Source organism: Lotus japonicus, chromosome 2 (assembly GCF_012489685.1).
Source record: "Lotus japonicus ecotype B-129 chromosome 2, LjGifu_v1.2".
Taxonomy (NCBI): domain Eukaryota; kingdom Viridiplantae; phylum Streptophyta; class Magnoliopsida; order Fabales; family Fabaceae; genus Lotus; species Lotus japonicus.
In genome coordinates, this window is record NC_080042.1 from 76,835,385 (window position 1) to 76,855,951 (window position 20,567).

The following is a 20,567-nucleotide window of genomic DNA, read 5'->3' on the forward strand; positions in this document are numbered from 1 at the left end:
GGGAAACGGAAAGCGATTCAATCTGACAAAAACTTGTGAACTCAATGTTTTCCATGCACAACTAAATCGGCGACCCAAATTTCATGAATATCAAAAAGAAATCAGGAATATCAAGTATCAAAATGGAGTGAAAATTCTGTAAAATTGAAAGAATCTTACCAGAGATGAGTGCCTGCAATCGTCTCAAATGTCCGGCAAAAAAACCCTAAAATCGCCGTCCACTGCTTGGAAGAATGTCTACCCTCTCGATTTCTCCTATGAGTGGGTTGTGATGGTTTTTTGTTCTTGATAATCGAATAATCGAATAAGCATTGAATGATCGTAACCATCATATGGGAAATATAAAAAGTTGGTGAAAAAGTTTTTTTTTACTGAATATATTAAATTGTGAGTCTTATAAAAAACAAAAAACAATCACTGTCTAAGTGGTTAATACTACTCTTATTTAGCAATAGGTCCAAGGTTCAAATCTAAACTTGGACAGTTTTTTTCATTTTTACTAATATGTTAAAATTTTTATATTTTAGTTATATAAAAATAATATATTTTATTTTTTGCGAAAAATCATTTTTTTTTGTCATAGATTAATTAACCTTAATCATGGCTGGAACCCTAGAGCATCTAACATAACCTAAGAAGCATTGATTCGTCGTTGCGTGGGACTAATGGGGTTAGGCCAATGAACCGTAACGCTAACCCTAATAAGTGTTACGCATGACTCGCACTATATCGTTGTGTGAGCCATGCACGAGGGTGAGCGAGCGATTTGGATAGCTTGGTGTGAGCCACTATATCGCGGGAACCCTACATCATCTAACATAACCTAAGAAGCATTGATTCGTCGTTTGGTGGGACTAATCGTGTTAGGCCAATGAACCGTAACGCTAACCCTAATAAGTGTTACGCATGACTCGCACTATATCGTTGTGTGAGCCATGCACGTTGGATAGCTTGGTGTGAGCCACTATATCGTGGGAACCCTAAATCATCTAACATAACCTAAGAAGCATTGATTCGTCGTTTGGTGAGACTAATCGTGTTAGGCCAATGAACCGTAAAGCTAACCCTAATAAGTGTTACGCATGACTCGCACTATATCGTTGTGTGAGCCATGCACGAGGGTGAGCGAGCGATTTGGATAGCTTGGTGTGAGCCACTATATCGCGGGAACCCTACATCATCTAACATAACCTAAGAAGCATTGATTCGTCGTTTGGTGGGACTAATCGTGTTAGGCCAATGAACCGTAAAGCTAACCCTAATAAGTGTTACGCATGACTCGCACTATATCGTTGTGTGAGCCATGCACGAGGGTGAGCGAGCGATTTGGATAGCTTCGTGTGAGCCACTATATAGTCTAAATGTCTAATACACTCTAGCACATGAACCCTAATGCATCAAGTGGCGGAACTTGGACACAGAGTTACAGAGTATATACTTAAACAGTAATGATAAATAAATTGGTTATATTTAAAATTGTTATACTTAAATGACAATTATAAATAAATAGATGTATATAAAATCTCAAAATTAGTATTTAAAGATAATATTTAGAATTGATATACTTAAATACTAATGATAAATAAATAGATGTAAATAAAATCCCAATAAAATATTTAAAGTTTCTGTTTAAAATTGTTATACTTGAAGTTTAATGACAAATAATTAGATGTAAACAAAATCCCAAAGTAAATATTTAACGAGATGGAGCAAAATAATACGACAATGTTAAAAAATAGAAAAGGTTGGGTGGATCGAACCCTACCAAACAAGGTTGAATAAATAGTGTGCAAACCACTGGGACAAGGGAGACGTTATGAATTTATATGGCTTTTATTCTATAATAGTATGTATCAAAGAAAGAAATTTAACCTAATTATTAAATGATCGTAACAGACCAGTGGGAAAGACGAAAACTTGTTTTCTTGGTTTTTTATAAGTTCTGTTTTAGTAATTGGGACATATAAGTGTTGAGTTGACCGTATAACTAAAAACAATCATTGTCAAAGTGGTTAATGCTACACTTATTTAACCTTAGGTCCAAGGTTCAAACCTAAACTTGGACATTTTTTTTATTTTTACTAATATGTTAACATTTTTAAACTTAGTTATATAAAAAAATAATTTATTTTATTTTTGGCAATTAATATATTTTCTTTTGTCATAGATTAATTAACCTTAATCATGGTGTTACGCTCATGAATAAATTGGTGTGGCTGGAACCCTAGAGCATCTAACATAACCTAAGAAGCATTGATTCGTCGTTGCGTGGGACTAATGGGGTTAGGCCAATGAACCGTAACGCTAACCCTAATAAGTGTTACGCATGACTCGCACTATATCGTTGTGTGAGCCATGCACGTTGGATAGCTTGGTGTGAGCCACTATATCGCGGGAACCCTAAATCATCTAACATAACCTAAGAAGCATTGATTCGTCGTTCGGTGGGACTAATGGTGTTAGGCCAATGAACCGTAACGCTAACCTAATGCACTATATAGTCTAAATGGTGTTAGGCCATGACTCGTACTGTACTCGTACTATATAGTCTAAATGTCTAATACATTCTAGCACATGAACCCTAATGCATCAAGTGGCGGAACTTGGACAACAGAGTTACAGAGTATATACTTAAAGAGTAATGATAAATAAATTGGGTTATATTCAAAATTGTTATACTTAAATGACAATTATAAATAAATAGATGTATATAAAATCACAATTTTCATAAAGTTCAATCTCATCCACTTCGCAGCCCCAAACAACAATGTCTGCATCTTTGTTTCTCTCTAGAAACTAGTGTTAAAATACTAAAATTAACAATATCAAATTTATTTTTTCATTAATAGATAAATTGATTTATTTTCACATAAGATATCTATTCTCATTAAAATGTTTACTCAATAACGCCATATTTTATTTAAACCTGAACAAAGTAAAATTGATTTATTTACACATGTTCTCATGAAAATGGGTACTTTGGGAAGATATATGACTATGGCAGAAATGTTTGTGTAGGTTGAAATGGTTGCAACTTTTGGAAGGTGGAAGGTTGAAATGAATGAAATTATTAATTTGTTTTCGGCCTGCTTAGAGTGAACTGGAATGGAGAAGATCAAAGGTTTATTTAGTTAACATTTCCAAATATTTATGGAGATTAAATTAACGAATTTTAAAAATAACTCAAATTGGCTGATTGATTATGAGGTTTCTTAAAACTTATTTTTTTATTTTTTAATTTTCCAATGATCCAAAACCAATATGCTTTTGAAGCACTACTGGTAGAATTAATTAAGAGACTATGATGACAAAAATTAAATTATAAGGATGAAGGGGAAAATCAATTGAACACACGTTTCAAAGAAATTTCTTGCAAATTTTACTTGATAAAATTACATGCACTATCGGAGAAGAAAATTTATACAACACTTTGATTCAGAAATCCCCATACCCGAAACGCTCCTAAATATGCTCTTGAAGCCCTACACCCTGTGAATATAAGCAATTCGATTCACTGCATTGGTAAAACGGAATCGGAGAAGATCAGAAGCGCATATATCGTTAACATCGCAAAAACTACTCCATCCATCCCCCATCTTAGCAATGCTGGAGTTGGGAAGAAGGTGCATGGAAAATTCCCTCGGATATTCCTGAGGACCGATAAAAATCCACTTGTCAACCCCAACTCCTTTCAGGAACGAAGCACCAGATTTGGGCACGGGCTGCATAAAATAAAAAATATTGAATATGGATTAGAAGACATAAATATCACAAATTCATATATAGCAAAAGATAATCATAAAGAAACTTACAACTTCATTAAAAGAAAAAAACTCTGAAGTGATTTGTGTGTCAAATTCACATTCAAATAACACTTCATGAACAACATTTTGTTGATCAGCAACATCAACTTGCCCACCTTCTTGAATAGAACTCTACTCATCGTCAGACAAAATAGGAGGCTCAGAAGGAGTAGGAGGGTTATACGAAGGACTCCCATTCGGATCAACTTCACCTGAAAAGCTAAGATCATGATCCATTATAACCGAATAAAATATGATATGGGAAATCCAAACTAAAGAACGAAAGAGTTTATAGAGGGGAAGAATTAAAAGACATGATGGTTGGAGTTCCATGCAAAATGAGATGTTTACACGTGTTCCACTTTTAAACCACCTTTGAAATTAAAATCAAGGAGAAGGAGAAAAAAGCATTCATGGAAGATTCAATGAGATATGAAGCATTCGTTGAATAGACATTGATATCTGGTCATGTAAGTTGATGTAACAGGTGCAGTTGAAGACGGAAAGGTGGTAAAAAGAAGCAATGATGAAAACAAAATCGCATTGGTCCCCGTGCTGGTTCGTTGGTACTTTCATTATACTAGTTTAAAAAATCTGCGTGGTGGTCCCGTGCTGGTCCCATGTTCGAGTTCATGTCTCAATTTTTTTTCCTTTCATTTGCTTTCTTGTTTTATGATTATTGTGTTAAATTATTAGACTTATACCTATTAAATCGAACAGATCACAAAAGTCGATAACTGTCAAAGTGGTTAATGCCACACCAATTTAGCTATGGGTCCAAGGTTCAAATCCAAACTTTGGCAGTTTTATTTTTTATAATTTTTTTTGACAAGCTAACTTTCGCAGTTTTTTAAGTAGGTGAGTTAAGGTTGATCTTATAAAAAAAAAAGTTAAATTAGGATTCGAACGCTCTTACTATATCGTTGTGTGAGCCATGCACGAGGGTGAGCGAGCGATTTGGATAGCTTGGTGTGAGTCACTATATCGCGGGAACCCTACATCATCTAACATAACCTAAGAAGCATTGATTCGTCGTTTAGTGGGACTAATCGTGTTAGGCCAATGAACCGTAACGCTAACCCTAATAAGTGTTACGCATGACTCGCACTATATCGTTGTGTGAGCCATGCACGAGGGTGAGCGAGCGATTTGGATAGCTTGGTGTGAGCCACTATATCGCGGGAACCCTACATCATCTAACATAACCTAAGAAGCATTGATTCGTCGTTGCGTGGGACTAATGGTGTTAGGCCAATGAACCGTAACGCTAACCCTAATATGTGTTACGCATGACTCGCACTATATCGTTGTGTGATCCATGCACGAGGGTGAGTGAGCGATTTGGATAGCTTGGTGTGAGCCATTATATCGCGGGAACCCTATAGAGTTACAGAGTATATACTTAAAGAGTAATGATAAATAAATTGGGTTATATTCAAAATTGTTATACTTAAAGGACAATTATAAATAAATAGATGTATATAAAATCTCAAAATTAGTATTTAAAGATAATATTTAGAATTGTTATACTTAAATACTAATGATAATTAAATAGATGTAAATAAAATCCTAATAAAAATATTTAAAGTTTCTGTCTAATACATTCTAGCACATGAACCCTAATGCATCAAGTGGCGGAATTCAATTGGATGTCTGTGTAAAACTATTTTACACTGTCAGTGCATATCCATTAAACTCTAAACAAAATCCCAAAGTAAATATTTAAAGAGATGGAGCAAAATAATACGAAAATGTTAAAAAATAAAAAAGGTTGGGTGGGATCGAACCCTACCAAACAAGGTTGAATAGATAGTGTGCAAACCACTGGGACTATATCGTTGTGTGAGCCATGCACGAGGGTGAGCGAGCGATTTGGATAGCTTGGTGTGAGCCACTATATCGCGGGAACCCTACATCATCTAACATAAGCTAATAAGCATTGATTCGTCGTTCGGTGGGACTAATGGTGTTAGGCCAATGAACCGTAACGCTAACCCTAATATGTGATACACATTACTCGTACTATATCGTTGTGTGAGCCATGCACGAGGGTGAGCGAGCGATTTGGATAGCTTGGTGTTTTGAATAACTTGGAACCATGAAAATAGTTTAAAGGCGTCATTCTAAAAAGAATTGAATTTGCAAAAAATATATATATATATATATATATATATATATATATAAAATTAGGTCCTATGTAGGAGTTGAACCCTTAACATGTTATAAATTTTATAAAAATTTGGCCACTGAACCAAGACAATTGTTTGAGTAGAAATTGAATTGAAAATATATATATCTGAGTAAATGGTCTTACTAGCTATTAAACACAAATTCTCTACCATCTCCATTACGCGCCAGAAGATAGTTTCTTCCTTCCCTTGTTTATCAGCGTTTTCCTACTACAAATCATGACCCAACTAATCCCACTTTTAATAAATGTCAGGGTCAGACATAATGATTCCGGCATTGGGAAAGAAGAATTTTGCACAGTATTCAAAGGCTGCAGATTGAATCTACACACACGCCTAAAACTCTACTGGCCATTGTGAGGAATTGAAAACGCCATATAAATACCTCAGAGATCATTTTTATGGGTTTTTCACTCTTTCCTCATCCAACCATCAGGATTTCAAAGGCAGGGATTACGAAATTGAGGTTAGCCCCTTTTGGCATTTGATAGGGTTTCTGCATTTTTTTCTCACGAATTTCTCATCCAACCATCAAGCACCCTTGTTCCTGTTTTGACTCTTGTTTTGGCTTATTTATTTTTTAATTAGGTTTTCAGGTTCAATTTTCCCCCAAATTTTCCTGCATATGCTTGATTTGATTTGTAGTTTATCTGATTTCATCACTAAGTAACCATATTGTGCCTTTGTTATAGCTTTGCTCATCCTCTATTTTCGGCTTTGATACTTATTTGCCTATTTACATTTTTTTTTTGAAATGGCCTATTTACAATGTTGCTCTCAACTGCCTAATACACTCATTGCATGCAGTTACTTGAATCAAGTTGCAGTTTATTTTTATGGAATGTTGTGGCGCACACACACACACACACCGTAACTTGGTTGCAAACCGTTTGGTAACTTCCCCCGTTTTGGCCTATATATAGTGATGTAGTGGTGTATATTCCCTCACGTATTCTATTAACCGAGTGTAAAGGTGCAATTTTCAACTTTTAATAAATGAGTGTTCAAGATAAATATGCATTGTTTGAATTCTGTTTCATCTTCGAATTCAACATGCAATCTGTTTCTTTCTAAGATGCGTGTTTCTTGTTGTAGCATAGATATTGCCTTTTTTGTTTAGTCCATGATTGTTGATGCTATTCCCTTAAATTGTTTCAAACATACTTTTTGTTGGTGACATACTTTAAGTTTATTGTTAAACTGAACAAACAAACCCCTTTTGTTCAAACCCGATTTTGCTTTCTGATGTATACATTGTCTACATTATGATTTGTTTGCAGAAATTATTATTGCCATATTTCACAAGATGCCTCCAAGAGCTATCTGTCCACACATGTGCTATGATCCAGAGGACTTTTCTCTTTGGAAACTTCCTGCTGCTGATTTGATCACACTTTCATCACTGGATGCAATCAACACTGCAGCCTATGGCCATATTTACCCAGAAATTGTACAGGAATTTTGGGGGACCGCAAAATTGACTGAAACTGATGGACTGTTAGGGGAGTTTTTTGACTATGTCCTTAACTACAACATGAAGACAATATCAGAAGTGTTAGGGGTTCGAAGTGAAGGAGTACAATACAAAAGAGGGTGGAGGGTTGAGTCTGATGATGATGATATCAGAAGCACTGTTTTTCAAGATGGTAAACTCTCTGCCTCTGAAGCCACGAAGGCAACCAATCTGACACAGGCTGCAAAATTGATTCATGTGTTGATCACACATGTGTACCGCCCGAGGCTCAACTTCCATGACTACGTATATGACAAGGACATTTTCATAATGTACCATATGCTGAAGGGTGTCGGAATAGATCCTGTGCACTTAGTTTATGATCACCTTATAAGTGTGCATGCCAACACTGGACATGCAATTCCATACGGCTATCTCATCACAAGGTCTCTGAATGCAATGATGTCTCACCCCTTTCCAGGTTGGAGCCACTTCAATCCCCTGAGAACTGAGGTTATGAACAAGGATATCTTTCTGTGGAACGGTATCACAGTTCCTGATGATGACAATGAAGATGATGAAGATGCTGGTATGGATTCAGAGGATGGGGGCGAGTAGGGTTGATGCTGATCTGTTCTGTTGTTGTTTTTAGTATAATTTTAAATTCTGGTCTGTAACTTAACAAGTGTTTGGACAAATTTATGTTTCATTTTCCTCTGGTGAGGCAATAGTCAACCAGATGGAAGCTAGCATTGCATGCCCTCAACAATGGTTTTATGTTAGGTTTCAATTTATGATTCTGTTTTGTGTGCTAAATTGCTTAATCATTTTGACTATGGTTTTATGATTTTACTTTCATTATAAGTGGTGGTTGTGGTTGTTATAAATTGATTTTTGCAGATAGTGGTTGGGTACTTGGAACTTGGAAGCAAAGTTACAGTTGGCTAAATTGATTTGATGATTTTTCCCAGTTTGATTATATGTACTTATTTTTTTTAAAATATAAACTACATACTTAGTTTATTAAATTAAAACGGGTCTAAAAGAAACATACTTAAGTACTGGTTCGTTGGTTGTTCTGTTTAGTTATCCCTATATCCATCCTTGCCTGGGTTCGATTCCATGTTTCTTTTTTTTTCGTTTTTATGACAAAAAAAAAGAAAAAAAGCTTTGGACATCAGGACATGAGTTGAACCCAAGACTGTATAGTGTATAGATTTGGGTTACAAGAGTTTCCATTGAACTATAATATCCTATTCTATAATATACATTTTACTATATTTATAAATGAACCATAACACGAGCATTCATATACGTTCTACACTGGTTCAGTGGTTGGGAAGAATGCATATGTTGTTAAGGGCTAAGGTTCGAATCTAGCCTCAATCCTTTTTTACATTCTTTTCATTTTTAACAGCTAGCCTCAGTTAACTTGCACAAATATTAAAACTTATAGGGTTCCAAACTTATAAAAGGAAGTTATTTAAAGGTAAAATATATATCCATAAACCAAAAATTGAAAAGAAAAAGTAAATTTTCAAGATTATTAACCTAAATTATAATAAATTTTCAACAACAATATTATCTGAACTATTTTTTTTATAGTTTATATATTGCAATCTTCTTTTAGATCCCTCAAATTTTTTCTTCAAGTTCCGCCAGTGATGGTGAGACATTTTTAATTCATTACAAGGTAGAAAAATAAAATATGATTAATATTATTAAAAAAAGGTTCAGTTAGGATTTGAACCTTCTACCTTAAACTACAAACAAAATCACTTGGCCACTTAGACAACGCATGATCATTGTCTTCTTCCTCAACAGAATTCAATATAATAAATATTAATTGTTACACGGTGTTGTAACACACAATTCATCAAGGTCCTCCACTTCGCGGCTCACAAACAATGACTGCATCTTCGTTTCCTTCCTTCAATAGAAATCCTACCTAAATAGACCCTAATAAATGTGTCACCATCCAAAAAGGAAAAAGTTGCACTTTGTTCAAAGGCTGCGAATTAAATCCCACACCCACGTCTGTTCTGCAAGCCCTAGGGTTCGATGCCTAAATGACTCTCTTTCTTCTTCCTTCTTTCCAGACGCATGCAATGTAGTGGTGTCGATTATTCTCTTCAACACATTCCTAATGGGCATCACATATCCAAAGAGATATAAAATGCTGATTTTAGGGTTTCGTTTGAAACTTTTTTTCCCCAAATTTCCCTCCTACCATCAAACCTCGAACACCAATCTGAATGAGTCATGGCTCGCAAGGGAAAGAACCCTCGACGAAATCATCTCAGAAAGCGTCCATGGGGAATTGACGACAGTCAATCCGTGTCCGGTCCTTTGTTCAGTCCTAGGGTTGAAAGAGCCCTTCGAGCCAATGCTGGCAAAAAGGAGAAGCCTCCGTCTTTAATAATACTATCCTCAAGGTATTTGTTATGTAATCGATAATGCAAAAAGGAGAAGCCTCCGTCTTTAATAATGCTCAATGTTTTTTCAATTTAACATTTGAAATCCAAAAATTTTCAATGTTTTAATGTTTACAAGAAACCCACCTCACCAAAATTGTCTTTTATTTCCAGTAACCAAGAAACCGAGCTCCATACCAAACAAGTAGATGTATTATGCGATGAGTCTCCTACCATGAAAGACTGTCAAGAGAAGGATGCCAATGTGAATCAAGAAGATAAGGTCGAACAAGTTGCCTTTTTTGATTCTGTTTCTTTTGTTTATTGTTATCACGATACCATGTTTTGTTCAGTACAAAACAATAATTTTGTTTTTCTTCATGTCTTAATTCACAGTTCTCTGCTTTAGATGAAAAATTGGAAAAGGTTATTCTAGCAGTAGGCATGCTTAGCCAGGCCCTTCATAGCCCTCAACAATATACTCAGTTGGCTTCATCATCTCCGTTGCCCCTTTGTGTTACTTCACCAAACAATTGCACAGTGTCTGAAAAAATGATTGCTACTGAAACGATCCTGAAAAAGTTTATGCAACCTGATGAAGAAGCTCCGAATGACAATGAAGAACGTGTAAGGGCCAAGGCAAAGGGATTGGTGAAGAAGCTTTTTAACCGACCTGCAATGGATGAAGACAATAACTTTGTACCTGGACATCGACCTATAGTATGCACCCCTCCTGCATCACCATTCTCGGTTCCAGATGTAAGTATTAATTCATCTGAATATTGTCATGAATTGATACATTTAAATTTTGCCTGATGAAGAATCTTTAGGTCCCTGCAATGAGATGTTTCCTTTTGCATTTCTACGATATATTGTGTGCTTAGCTTACATATCTTTTATAGCTTTAATTCAACAACACAACATTAGTTTCCCTAAACCCTAAAATGGCAGTCATAGTAAGTCCTCTATAACCTTTCCAAATATTTATGGAGATTAAATTAAGGAATTTTAAAAATAACTCAAATTGGCTGATTGATTATGAGGTTTCTTAAAACTTAATTTTTAATTTTCCAGTGATCAAAAACCAATATGCTCTTGAAGCACTACTGGTAGAAATAATTAAGATACTATGATGACAAAAATGAAATTAAAAGGATGAAGGGGAAAATCAATGATGATTAATGAATCTAGTTTGAAGTTTTAGGCTAGTTTGCATAAGTTAAGTTCTTTCAGGTTATGTCTTAGTTGCATGACTTTGTTGTCATTTTTATTGTGAAATATAATATTACTGCTTCATGTTACTGCTATATTTTGTTAGAGTCATTTTTTTTCTAACCTGAACATTGTCATTAATTGATACACTTAAATCAGTTCATTAATTTACATTGTCATTCAACATTTTTTTATTAGTGGCTGCCTTCCATGTTTGGGAATACAAATGTGATGCATTTGAATCATCTTGAGGTTGCTGTTGCAAATTACATCTTCAACCCAAAACATAAAACAGGGGCTCCACTGTAAGTTTAATACTATGTGGTTTGTGGTTGTATTTAGACCAACAACATTTGCATGCCCTTAATTATAGACTTTATATTTTTTCAAGGGAAGAAGAGATTGTGAAACTTGAATGCAGGGATGCTTATGCCCTTCGAAAGGATATGTTATGTCTTCAACCAAGAGGGAAGCTTCAGGATGAGGTGAGTTATAATCTAAAGATTATAAATGGTGATAAATTAGTTTAATCTGATTATATAGTTTGTCCAGATACTGACCTTACATGCCAGCATACTTACACTGAAAGAGCGAGCAATGACCTTCTACCCATCTATATGGTTCATGCCTACTGCATTTGCTGTGAGTTTTTTTCATATATATGAAGAACCGATATTAGGTTTTGTTTATAGTGATTCATAACTAAAATTTGACATATTATTTGCACTGTTATCATGTCAGCAATTTGTCCAGTCCTGGACCGTAGAATCAGCTGACATGATCGAGTTTTACCAGAAGGATTTTATGGGAAAAATCAACTATGTTACCAAGGTACAATGATGCTGTATGAAATTAATTAACAAAAATATCCATTACATGTAGTCTCAATGTTTGTTTTACTCTTGTAGATATACATTCCTATGAATGACATTGGCTGCCACTGGTATTTACTTGTTGTTGACTTTGTCAACAAGAACTTGGTGCTCCTTGACTCCTGCCCAGATCCACACAGGCTTGATTTTAGAGTGTTGGACATAAAATACATGGTTAGTAAATAACTATCAACTACATTGTATTAGATACCAACATATTGTTTATATATTTACCTCTTTATATCACTCAATCATTGTCTCAGGCTCTTTTTATCGAAAGAATGTTAATGGATCAATCATTCTATGCAATGGGAATGGCAAGGCCTAAGGTATCGAAATTTAAGATTGTTATTCCAGAAGGGTTGAGCATGCAGAAGGATAAAACGTAATTTAGATTTCAAGTGTTCCATCTCTGATTAAAAATGTTTACTTAGCTATAAAACTAACTTCTTGTTGTGCCTGTAGGAATGATTGTGGAATCTTTGTGGCTAAATGGATGTCACACCATGGATTCATTCACTACAAGATTGAGGTAAATAAGAATTTCATACTTAAATATTTTATAAATTACTTGCTTCAAATTTTTAATTATTTATCGGTATTTACGCAGGTTGATGAAGGTTCCAGGTTGAGGCTAGCTCTGGACTTGACAATGAATCAATTTAACAACAAGTATGATGTCCTTACCAAAAAAGCTTTGACCTGCATGGACATATGCAAGGATGCAGTTGTGTCAACAACTTGAGATTTTTCATTACTTTCTGGGCACCTACTTTCTGACATTTAACTGCTTGATCGTGTGTTGAATCTTGTCCTATTTCTGTTCTTGATCATTTTCGACTTTTTATCCCGGTTATTCTGTTTGGACAACTAAATATTGTGACTGCTGGTGGTTAAATGACTATAATTTTGCTATGTAGTCTTTTTATATCTACTATTTCCTGTGAATGGTTGAACTAAATATTGCTATGCGTTATTGTCACTCTTTCATTCATTTTAGAAAAAAAAAAATTGAGTATCAAAATGTTTTCAAAGGAATTTAGGTGTCAGGTTATATTACTATTTCAGTCACAAAAAAAACCTGTACTGTATCAAATAATTTTCCCGAAGCATTCATCATATAGTTCGCAAAATTAATTTTTTCCTCAAAATTTTCCCTTATTTTTTCCAAACATTTGATATTTCAAGTATGAAAATACAATGTTAGCGTATAATTTTTCTATAACGTATTTCCTTATAAATTTTCCATATATTTTCCACATTAACAATTGATATATCAATTATATTGTTGCATCAATTTTAATTTTAGCGTTTTATTTTAGTATCAAGTATTTCCTCATAATTTTTCCATATATTTTTCACATTACTAATTGATAGGAAAATTTGTCTGATTAAAATTTATGAGGAAACGCTAAAATAAAACTTTAGTGTTTGAAATTAAAATTTTAGCGTTTACTACTTTTCCTATTGAATATTTCCCCAAAATATTCCGTTTATTTCTCAAATTAACAATTGATTTATTATTAATTATGCAGTTCAAATTTTAGCATAAATTAATTGACTTTTAGCATAAATTTTTTGCATAATTAAATTTTTAAAACAAAACAAGCATACATTACTTTTTTTTTCTAACTAAATTTATTAATAAAAAATTAAAGCGATTATTTTATTATTTTTCCAAACATGCTTATTTTTTATTTTATGAAAATCAAAAAATATTATTCTCCTCACTAACAAAATACACACACTCACAAATTGGTCCTCTGGTATTGGGAAATCAAAAACAAAACCTAGCCCCTTTCTTCCCAAAACGCATCAGCCACCCTAATCATCACTGCATTGGAAACCATCAAGGTATTCAATTTTCTCTTAAGCACTCTGCCAAATGGCTGCTGACACGAGAATTGAAACCATACTCGAGCATCTCAACCGGTGCAATATCAACACACGATGCCTTACCCCTTGAATATATGAAGAGATTTCCACAACCACTGCAAAGGTTTTTCGACACCTGCGGAATTTCAAGGTACACACCATTTTTTTCCATTTTTTTTCTCAAATTAGAAGTTAGGGTTTTAATTTTCTTCATCTATCATCATGTCGATTGCTTTCTTTGTGGTTTCGGTTAGAATCTTGTAAGCGTTTTGTCAATTACTCAATTTAGAAATTAGGGCTTTATTTCTCGTTCTCTATCATGAAGTATAATGCTTTCTGTGTGATTTGGATTACAAATGATTATGGGTATTGTCAATTGTTCTTATACTCTATTTATAATAGATTAGGGCTATAATCTTCAAAACTGCTTCATCTTCGAGTTCAACCTGTTTGATGTTTTATGAGTTTGGTGGTTTCGTTTATTTAACATTGTTATTATTAACATGTTTGAGTAGTTTGTAATGAGGAAACCTGTTTTATGTGTGTTATATTCACAAAAACCAGTATATGTATGTTTTTCAATGTTTACCCCTTTTCAGAGTTTTTTTCCCAAATAAATCATAATTGCTTCCTATTAATGCTTCTAATATATGAATTTAGATGGCGGTTTTTTGTGAATTATCTACATTTTCTGATCCCTTGTAATTTCTCACATTTCTGATTCCAGGCTCAAATGGCAAATAGACCCATCTGCAAGCCATATTTTATTAACACTCATGACTTATTGGAGTGGAACATACCAGGCGCCAAACGTATTCATTCTAGTTCGCTTATGCACATAAATTATGCTGCTGCTGAGGAAACCATCTTTCCAGAGCTTGTGAGAGAATTCTGGGGCGGTGCCCGGTTCGATGAAACAGGTACTTTGAAAGGGCAGGTTCTGGACTATGATTTGTCATTTGACATTGACAGAATCTCCGATCTTCTTCAAATCCCAACTGGAGGGGAAATATATGATAAGGACTGGAAACGTGGGAAGGACATGGATGATATTCGCCAAACAATGTATGGCGCGCAGGAAATCTCCAATGCAAATGCCACCCGCGTCATATATCTGACCCCTGCTGCCAGCCTTGTTTTCCTTATGGCTGTCAACGTCTTCTGTCCAAGGGTATCTCAACATAACTATATCACAGATCTGGATGTGTTCATCATTTATCACATCTTGAAGAAAATTAAGTTAGACCCTGCTAATCTCGTCCACCAACATTTAAGGCGTGTCCAAACAAATAACTCCATGGGCATTCCTTATGGATTTCTGATAACTCTATACCTGCGGTATATGGAACCGATGCGCTTTGCTGGGTGGAACCAATTTGCTCGACAAGAAGCACGGCAGATGTCATCTGCCTTTCTTGAATGCAGAGGTGTTGGCACTGAGGAGCGCCCAGAGTCTGAAAGGGATGCAGATGATGATGATGATGATGATGATGATGATGATGATGATTTTGCATTGGATGCTGCTGCTGCACATGCTGAAGATGATCATGATGGTGCTGGAGATGCTGAAGATGAACATGTTGATCCAGATGATAACAGTGGGGACAGTGAAAGCATATCCAGCGTTGTTAATTTATCTGACACTACTTCAACCTCTGGTAGTCCTTCTTCATGTCTCAGTACAAGGAAGAGGAAGAGAATTTTTCCTGGATCACCTTCTCAACCAAATTAAGTTTATTTCTGTTGTTATCATTATGACTATGACAATTTTATGGCTAATTATGCCCTGGTTTGTAATTTTTGGGCATTGCTGCAATCTTTTTGGGCCTTTATGACTAATTTCGGTTTGATTTGCATTTAGTTAAGATTGGAAAATGTTTTAATGGCTGATTTTACATCTTTAAGTTCTTTACTTGTGAAATGCTTATCCTTATTGATATGTATGGGGTCATACAGATACAACTCACCACATGCTATTGTCCTATAAAAACAGAGCAAAGGTTAGGATTTTTTTGAAGTTTTTGGGTAGACTCGCTCACTCATAGACATAGGAAATGGGCCTGGCCCAAGTTCTTTTTTTTCGGTTTAGTTTTCATTCCACTTCATTTCACTGCATCCAGGTTTTCTGTTTAAGATTCAAGATTAACTGTGGAGATAAGATAAATCTTTTTCCATGAAGCTTGTAAAAAATTGTACCATGTTTTCATTCATTGCTGAAGATGAATAACCTTTCCATGAAGTTTCATTTACATCTAGGGCTAACAATGATAAACATATAACTTTAGCAATGTACTTATAACCACAAAAATGTACTTAACTTATAACCACCAAAATGTACTTAAGCACCAAAATGCTAAAATTTAGCATAATCCACACTTAGTCTAATACAAGAATTCGAAGACAATAAACACAACAATTACAACTTCAAAATAACAAGCAATAACGTAATTAGGACCACTACAAGAATTCCAAAAACTACGGTCAACAACATTTGGTCCCTGGACTTCATTCCATCCACCAGTTTTTTAATTTTGGCATCTTCATTCTCATGGCCACTATTCTCTTCTTCTTCAGCTACTGGATTAACAAAACATGTACTCGCTTGATTCCTTGGTTGTCTACTAGTTCGTTGTTGGATGCGTCGAGGAGGATCAACCCAGACAAAATAGTCACACTTCTGTAAAAATGAAGAAAGAAAAGAAAAAATATGTGATTCAAACAACTTGAATCAAGAATTCGTGTTAGCAACAAGAAACGATGATTACCATTGCAGGACAATTATAGAAACGACGTCCATAGTTAAATTCTGTCCAGGATGTCCTAAACGAAGCTAACAGACCACATTTGCATAACCTTTCATAATCAACATGACTACAAGATCCTGGGGAGCTATGTGATTGGGATGTCATGATCTTCATGTAACACCTACTAAAAATAGGATACCACACATAAGTTATAGCATGCCAATAATATGCATTTTCAGATTAAAATTTTAGAATTTAAAAATCCAAAACACCCAAATCGATAAAATATAAACCCTAATTTCCCAATTTCGCAAATCTGGGTACAATCAGCCCCAATTTGTACGCATTCGACAAATCATGACTTATGCTTTACCAATAACGATCCAATTCAACCCTATCGTCTCTAATTTTTCATCTCAACAAATTAGGGTTCCATTAAATCCCAAATGTTCCCCAATTGACAAATTGGGGTTTCGGATAACAGTAAAATCAGCCCCAATTTGTACGCATTGGACAAATCGTGACTTATGCTTTACCAATAACGATCCAATTCAAACCTACCATTTCTAATTTGTCATCTAAAAAAATTAGGGTTCCAATAAATCCCAAATGTTCCCCAACCGACAAATTAGGGTTTCGGATAACAGTAAAATTAGGGTTCAAATGTCTCTAAAAATGACAATCAACACCAACATAATATGGAAGCTACTACTAATCAAATTAATCGTTAATTTAGGGGAGCTAGATCCAAAATTTTCAAACGGAGACGAACGAGACATCTCACATATACTAACTGACAACACTCAAACTGTCTAACAAAGAAAACAAAAGTAATCTTACCTTAACTCAGCGAACGAATGAGGAGGAAATAAGATGAAGAAGAGAACAGAAGTGGAGGATCGAGTCAGCTCGCTAATGGTTCACAGCCATGCTCATCTTCTCCGTGCTCGCGAGTTGATTCCAGAAGCAAATGGTGAAAATGTTTTTAACTGAGGCAACCTCAATTTTACTAGGGTCATGTATTAAATAGTAAAATAAAATTGGGGCTATTTCACAATTAATGAAAGTATAAGGATATATTAAAATACTATGTAAGTTCAGACCATGTGCTTAAATACTAGTGGTCAGTCAAATTCCTGTACCTACCCATGTTGAAAAATGCGGGCACCACAGCAAACACCAAATTACAATTCAGTTCTTCAACGCACCTTCATCTCTCAACATCACCACCACCCCTTCTTCTCTTCTTCTTCTTCTTTTTCTTCCTCCAGCGCACCACCTCCACTCAATCATCTCATCGCCACACTCTCTTCTTCTTCTTCCCACTCATCACTCCCTTTTCAACCCCACCGAAAACACTTCCCCACCAACCCAACATCCAAATCTGCCATGGAAGGAGATGAATCAGAACCATCCAGATTTTCATTCACCATCATCGATCCCTCCTTCCCACCTTCACCTTATTCTTCTTTCAACCCACACAGGAACCCTAAATTTCAAAAACCCATAATATTTTCAGAAACCCAAAATTGCAACTCTTTCCAGAAACCCCAAACCCCAAATCGTCTCAAACGCCACAATCCATCTCTGTCGCCGCTGGAATCCGTGATTTCTACTATCTGCGACACCTTCAACTGGGTTTTCTCAAGGTTGAAGCTTGGTTCTTTGATCTACCTTCATCAAGATTGAAGCTTGGTTCTTTTATCTACTTTCTCAACTGGGTTTCCTCTACTGCCTTCCTCCCTTATCAAAACCCTCAAACACAAGCCTTTTACATTTCTGAATCGATCTAAAAAATTGGCATATTGTTATCTTTATCATTCGATTTCTATAACAAAAATTTGTAGTTTTAATGTTCTAGAAGTGGTGTTTTTCTTGTTTAATCAACCCAGACAGTGTCGGATTTGTGATTTTTGATGGATGCAGCTGGGTTTAATGATGCAGGTTGGGTTTCGATGGATAGGGAATGGGAGGGATTCGTTTTTCTATTTATGTGTTTTGTTTGTTGATTTATGGGTAGTAACCAATGGTTATGAAGAAGAACAAGAAGTGGGGTTTCGAAGAGAATGGTGGTGGTGGTAAGATGATGGGGATGGAAATGATGAAGATGACCATGAGGAACAGGTGAGAGTAAGGATTAGCTGATGAAAATGACGATGAAATAGATGAAAAGTTTTTTTTTTTAATTTTCCCTTTGTGGTGCAAATAGCAATTCCACATCACTTAATATGTCCAGGTTAGCTAACAGCGTTAGTAATTTGACGGAGAATTTGACGGGAAGGACTCAATTGCCACAAATTAATCTTTGGTGTACTAAAATTGCTCCTTTTAAACAAAGGGGACCAAAATTGCACAAAGGATATAGATCAGGGACGAAAAGTGCAATTAAGCCTTTATTTAAATAATGTTTAATCATATTTTATTTATTTATTAAAAAACTAAACATGTGTAATGCATTAAACAGAAACAATAAGGGTAGCCATCATGCTGATCAAGGAAATAGGTTTCTGAGGGACTTCCTCAATCTTGGAAAAAATTATTCATAAAAAAAAGTTTGGGCAAACAATCCGTCACAGAATTATCAGTTTTCGAACAAAAAGTAAATCAACAAAATTGAAAGAAGAAACCAAAGTCATTACAATCACGAATAACATAACTTAAATAAGAGCGTCCCTTGGATGATCTCTTACAGACTTCAAAAAGAAGCATACAATAGTTAACCAACAAAAGCAAACATGAAAAGTCAGAAAGATGGGTCAACGAATACACATAGCTAGGACTGTTCATGGTTATCTGAGAACCGAAGCTAACCAAGAACCGAACCGAAAACCGAACCGTTTAAGAACCGAACCAAACTCGAACCTAAATTGAAAAACCGCTTCGGTAACCAAACCAAAATATCAACTACCAGTTCAGGTTCGGTTCGGTTCGAACCATCTATAAATATGCATGTTTTACTGAACTGGTTAACCGAAATTTGAAACCGGTTCAGTTCGGTTCAAACCATACTATATCGGTTCGGTTCGATTCGGTTCTCTCGAACCAAAATTTTGGTTAAGGTACGGTTCGGTTCGGTTCAAGCAAAGAACCGAACCATGAACAGTCCTACACATAGCCTTTATAAGGGCAGAACATAAAATTGCAAAAGAAGCTAAAGTCCTCACCGCAAGAACTTTACCACTAGCATCCCAGACAATAAAACCAAAACCAGCAGAATCAAACAAAAAACTGAGGCATCAAAATCGACCTACACCACATATGAAGGAGGTCGTGCCCAAACAGAAGGAATCATATTTTAATTTCACTTATATCTTATTTTTATTAAAAAAATTAAAAAAAAAGAGGTTAGAACTTTATATGTTCTTGTTTATTGAAAGAAATTGTTTTTAACTTGAAAATTAATATCAAAATTTTATGAGTGTAAAATACCCTAAATCATTTTAAGCAACAACATCAGAGTGGGATGATATTTTTTTTTGTAGTGTTTGATTGAAGCAAGTAGAGTGGGAAGAGTGGATGTTTTTTTAGAACTTTATAATGTTTAGTTCAGTATTTGAGAGAAGACTTCAATTACTATATCAAAGTGGAGGAAATGAGAGGAATATTATGTTAAATAAAAATACTCTTACAGTCTAAAAATCTTTTAAAAATAAGAATAATTAAAGCAATTTTGTTTTAAAATTTAAAATGTTTGTCCTCCCTATGAACCAAACAAAAACTGTTATTTCCCCTCCCCTCCTCTAAATAAAAATGATACGAATTACAATCTCTCCCAAACAAGAAATAGTTATTTCCCCCAACATCTTTTCCCCTCTTTATTTTTTTTTAAAATGTTCTCCCCTCTCTTCTAAACCAAAGTTGATAAGAATAAAAATCTCACCCTTCCCCACCCCTCCTTCCATGGAAGGAAAGTAGGAAACACACCCTTAGTTGCTAAGTATATAATATTTCAAACTCACTTATCTCCAATGTGATTGAATGATGGGTTATTTAACTCAAATTTTA

At 35.0% G+C, this 20,567-nt stretch overlaps 1 protein-coding gene across 3 annotated transcripts; it reads right to left on the minus strand.

Annotated features, from left to right (window-relative positions):
• Positions 1 to 16,086: 16,086 nt before the first annotated feature.
• LOC130735699 (uncharacterized) lies at positions 16,087 to 17,486 on the minus strand. Of its 3 annotated transcripts, none has more exons than XR_009018539.1 (3): positions 17,403 to 17,486; positions 16,584 to 16,743; positions 16,087 to 16,495 (listed from the first exon to the last, which is right to left on the minus strand). XR_009018539.1 is itself a non-coding variant. In XM_057587610.1 (2 exons), the coding sequence occupies exons 1-2, from the start codon at positions 16,734 to 16,736 to the stop codon at positions 16,235 to 16,237; spliced, it is 414 nt and encodes a 137-aa protein (XP_057443593.1). In that variant the 5' UTR covers positions 16,737 to 16,813; the 3' UTR covers positions 16,087 to 16,234. The 3 variants fall into 3 exon arrangements, 1 of the variants encoding a protein (XP_057443593.1); XR_009018538.1 differs by having other exon boundaries at positions 16,584 to 16,746; positions 17,403 to 17,481; XM_057587610.1 differs by lacking the exon at positions 17,403 to 17,486 and having other exon boundaries at positions 16,584 to 16,813.
• Positions 17,487 to 20,567: the final 3,081 nt, after the last annotated feature.